The sequence below is a fragment of the Anneissia japonica genome, unplaced genomic scaffold (genome assembly GCF_011630105.1).
Source record: "Anneissia japonica isolate Jap-2015-1 unplaced genomic scaffold, ASM1163010v1 scaffold288131_len391150_cov108, whole genome shotgun sequence".
Lineage (NCBI taxonomy): Eukaryota > Metazoa > Echinodermata > Crinoidea > Comatulida > Comatulidae > Anneissia > Anneissia japonica.
The window spans coordinates 316,357-321,133 of record NW_022711676.1 but is presented as its reverse complement, the minus strand read 5'-3'; the positions used below and the strand labels follow the sequence as shown (position 1 = coordinate 321,133).

General features: G+C 36.3%; 1 protein-coding gene across 1 annotated transcript; it reads right to left on the bottom strand.

Annotated features, from left to right (window-relative positions):
• Window positions 1–3,273: 3,273 nt before the first annotated feature.
• Window positions 3,274–3,975, bottom strand: LOC117107579. The gene has a single exon (XM_033249284.1). The coding sequence runs from the start codon at window positions 3,973–3,975 to the stop codon at window positions 3,274–3,276; it is 702 nt and encodes a 233-aa protein (XP_033105175.1).
• Window positions 3,976–4,777: the final 802 nt, after the last annotated feature.

Below are 4,777 nucleotides of genomic sequence, written 5' to 3'. Positions count from 1 at the left end.
AAAAGTTTGGACAAAACAAGTTAAAGAGATAAAGACTCCGAAGACAGCTAAATTTAACTTCAAATTACCACATTCAGAAAAGAAATTAGATGATTCACCATTGTGTGTACATTGCGTAATGATTGTTGACGAAGAACACATGTTAATGACGTGCTTGGTAAAAATCTGAGTTGCAATGTTGCATCTATATTCAAACATAAAAATAATATTACTTTCAAAAATGTTGTATTGGGTATAGCCAAACAAAACAATATCACTAATGAACTAATTGCAAAAGCAGCTTATACAAACTGGTTATACCCAGTAACAGCAAATTAATGGATCTTATTTTGCAATTTTAATTCAAGTGTGAAAAGTCAACATGATATTGAAGCTAGAATGATGAAAAATAAAAAATTCAGATGATAAAAATAGGCAAAGATGGATTGATATACACACTATAAACAAAAATTATTATGTAAGAGTAGGGTACTCTAGTAATACTGTTAATGTAAAGTGTTTAAACTACATACCACTTTATAAACGACTGTACTGTAGGAAAAAAAAATATTTTCTTTATTTGCAAGTCGACTGTGGTTTAATGATTGATTGATTGATTGATTGATTATGTGTGCGTGTGTGTGTGTGTGTGTGTGTTTGAGAGAGAGGGGATGCGGATAACAAATAATCAAGAAAACACTTTTAAACACTTTTCCTCAGTTATACCACGGTCCGGTGATGGATTAGGCTTATATTGCGTTAAGCATAATACAAAGAGGACAGTGGATTGACGCTTTCCAATATTTTATTAATGCTCACTGTATAAAGGTACACAATCGCATTTAAACTTTGTTTTGTTTCTTTATTGAAAAAAACCCGGTCAACAGCCATGATCGAAAAACAACAACGTTCCGCTCTCGCATAAAAACTATTATAGCGCCTTCAACACTTCAACTATTGTTTTAATTGAATAATAATTTCTCTTCTATTCATTCTCCCCTTCTTCGACATACTACAGTTTGTCGACATTTCTCATTAATTTTAACATAACATAAATTTCACAATTTTACATCATCATGGTATTTGTTTAACAAGCATAATAATAATAACATTTAATACCTGGTATACATGATTTATGAAGCACCAATAGCATACATGTACAAACACTTTTTAAACTTTGTGAACACTGCTTTTATAAATTAAATATATGAATCCAGTAAAATCTAATGAAATATGGCATTAAATACATTACTATGACCTTTAAAATTTCACTGAAACTTGTTCACACTAGCTTTATGCATTTCTTTTTACTTTACATTATGGTACATAATATTGAACCCTATTAACTATTACTATCATATGTTTACTTTATGTTCCATCGGACCGTTGATAGACATTTTAACAATACCCCCTTTTTTTTCAATTTAACTCAACAATTATGAGCATAACACAAACTCAATTACAAGTCCATAGTATCCCCAACTATTTCGTTTTATTTTCTACTACCACAGTACAATGTTTTACTATATCTTCCTACACTTGTTCATTCCATGATCTCTAAAGGACATACCTTGTTAATCCCTCTTACTATTTCTCCATTAGCAGTTTTAAACTTAACTACCCTAACATGACCGTCTGGTCCTGGGAAAACTTCTACCACCCTACTTAATGGCCACCGGCCGCGCGTAGTTTCCTTCTCGACTACCAAAACAACATCATTTACTTCTATGTCTCGTTTCATCTCCTTCCACTTATTTCTCTTATTCAATGCAGGTAGCCACTCCTTCAAACACCTGCTCCAGAAATGCCTCATCAGCTCTTAAACACGACGCCACCTTTTCCGTGGGCTAAATTTAGTTGTATCCAAGATCTCCTCCGATGCAAACATTCCACCCATCTGCCCATGCAGGAAGTGATTAGGTGTTAATGGTAAAGCATCTTTCCCTGAAGCAGTTTGGTATGTCAGTGGTTGCGAATTCATAATTCCTTCTGCGCCTTCAAATGCCGAGTGCAATTCTTCATCAGTGATGTCTGCATTTTAAGTATTGCATAAATTGCTTTCTTTGCAGACTTTAATAAGCTCTCATGAGCGCCGCCAAAATAAGGAGTCAACGGTGGTATAAACCTTCACTTAATACCTTTTCCCACTGTTGCTGTTTGTATTTTCGTGTGGTCTAACAACTTAATTAATTCCTTTAACTCCCTATTCGCTCCTACAAAATTTGTCCCATTGTCAGATAAAATCTCTTTTGGCTGGCCTCTCCGACTCACAAAACGATAAAATGCGTTTAGGAATGTATCAGCTCTAGTTGCCAAACAAGTGAATAGACACAAATATCTCTTTGTTCTGACCTTGCCTCTGCCATGAATTGTCAGAAATGGTCCTGCATAATCCACTGCCACTCAGGTAAACGCCTTTAAACTATCAATCTTAGTCCTAATTTCAGGAAGTGGAGCCATGATTTGTTCGCCTATTTTTGCCGTTCGTCGCTTACATCCCATGCAGTTCCTCTCACAATCTCGGATTTCTTCTCTGTTATGAATTATCCAATATCTTTCCGATAACAGTGATAATATTATATGATTTGTTCCAGCTACATGTTTACCCAAGTCATGGTACTTCTTTACAATAAGTTTAGTGACCGGATGCTTTCTAGGCAATATGATTGGGTATCTGACGTCATGTGGCAAGGCTTCAACCAAACTTAAACGTCCTGTCATGCGCAATACCCCGTCTTTGGCTACTGAAGGTGTTAATGTACTCAATACACTGTTAGATCCAACAATACCATTTTCCTTTAAGTTCCTTATGTCATTTGGGAATGATTCTTGTTGCGCCTTTCGTATTATGCTCAGTTCCGCATACTGGATCTCTTCATGCTCCAACCGCCCATAGACCCTGTCATTTTTGTTGGATCGACAATTTGTTATGAACCTATGAACATAAGCTGCTATTCTAATCAGTCTTGACCAACTTGAATACCGTTTTGGATCCAGTCTCCAATAATCATCTATGTTTAATGGCCCAACTTGGTTTAAGAAGGAACGCACACATTTTCTTTGTTCGGTAACGCTTCCACCTTGATCTATTTTGTTTACTAGCCAACGTTCTTCCGACTCCATTAAGAATTCTGGTCCATTCCACCACATTTTATTAACTTTCAAACTCTCAACTATAGTACCTCTTGAGGCAACGTAGGCGGGATTGGACTTTGTTGGTACGTCACGCCACTGGTTTGGGTTGGTCTTCTGTTGAATCTCGCCTATCCTATTTGCCACAAAGGGCTTGAAAGATCAACTACGACCTCGTGCCCACCAGAGTACATCAATACTGTCACTCCAAAATGTTACCTCCTTTATATCGTAATTCAATACGGTTACAATCGATATAGTAATTTGTAGCCCTAACATAGCTGCCATTAATTCTAATCTGGAAATGCTCACGGATTTTAGTGGCGCTACTCTGGTTTTTGATGCTATCAATCGCACTGTCTTCTGTTCACCATCAGAGCTTCTTAAATATACAACTGCTGCATACGTATCGTTTGAAGCATCAACAAAAGTGTTAATTTGTTGATCTTTGTCATTAGTAGATTTTATACATCTTGGAACTTCTAATTTCTGTAGATTTTGTAAACCACTCAACCAGTCCGCTACACCGTTTGCTACATTTTGTGGTACAAGTTCATCCCAAGATACTCCCAGTGTCCAGAGCTCCTGGAGCATTATCTTTGCAGAAATAATCACTGGTAATATAAAACCAAGCGGATCAAACAATGTCGCAATTTTACTTAAAATATTTCTCTTTGTCATGTTTTCTATAGACCTCCCTGGTCCTCTGAAAACAAATACATCACTTTCAGCTTTCCACATTAATTCTAATGTTTTTACTGAAGGCAATTCACTTTCATTTAATTCCAGTTCTTTTGCTCTTTTTCCTTCAGGTATCGCCTCCAAAACCTCCTTAGAATTAGATAACCATTTTCTCGCCTTCATACCAGCTTTCCCTCATTACTCCATTAGTTGATTGTACAACTCAACCACTGTTTTCACAGCATTCACTGAGTCCATGCTATCATCCATTATATATATTCATTAATATTGTTTCTGCTGCTAGAGGATACCACCGTTCATGTAACTTAGCATTTTCTTGTGCAACCTTCTGGGAAATAAATGGCGCCACATTAACTCCAAATACTAATCTGTTAAATTCATTTAACTCTGGCTCTTTACTCTCATCTAGATCTCGCCATAAAAACCTAGACATTAATTTGCTTATTTTCATTAGCCAACTCTATTTGTAGATACATCTCAGATATGTCACAGACCACAGCTACTGAATGTCTTCGAAATCTAAATAACACATTAAACAGATTATTTTGTAATTTTGGTTCGTTATGTATGACATCATTTAGTGACACTCCATGATACGGAGCAGAAGCATCATACACTACCCTGACTTTGGTTGTTTCTCTATCTAGCTTAACTACAGGAAAGTGTGGAAGGAACCATTGCTGTTCAAGATTATGTTTTTCTTCTGGATTCATCTTTCTTATATACTCTTTTTCCCGATAACTATCCACGACCTCTTGGTATGCAGCTCCCAAGACTGTATCTTTTTTCAAACGTTTCTCTAAATTTGTGAGTCTCTTCTCCGCCATTTCGTAGTTGGTTTTAGGCATTTATTTTTTCTCATCTTCCTTCCATGGAACCTTGACTTGGTACCTTTCTCCATTACTACACATCAACTCTGTAACCACCTTAACTGCCAGCTCTTCCTCTTTAGTATACAATTTAA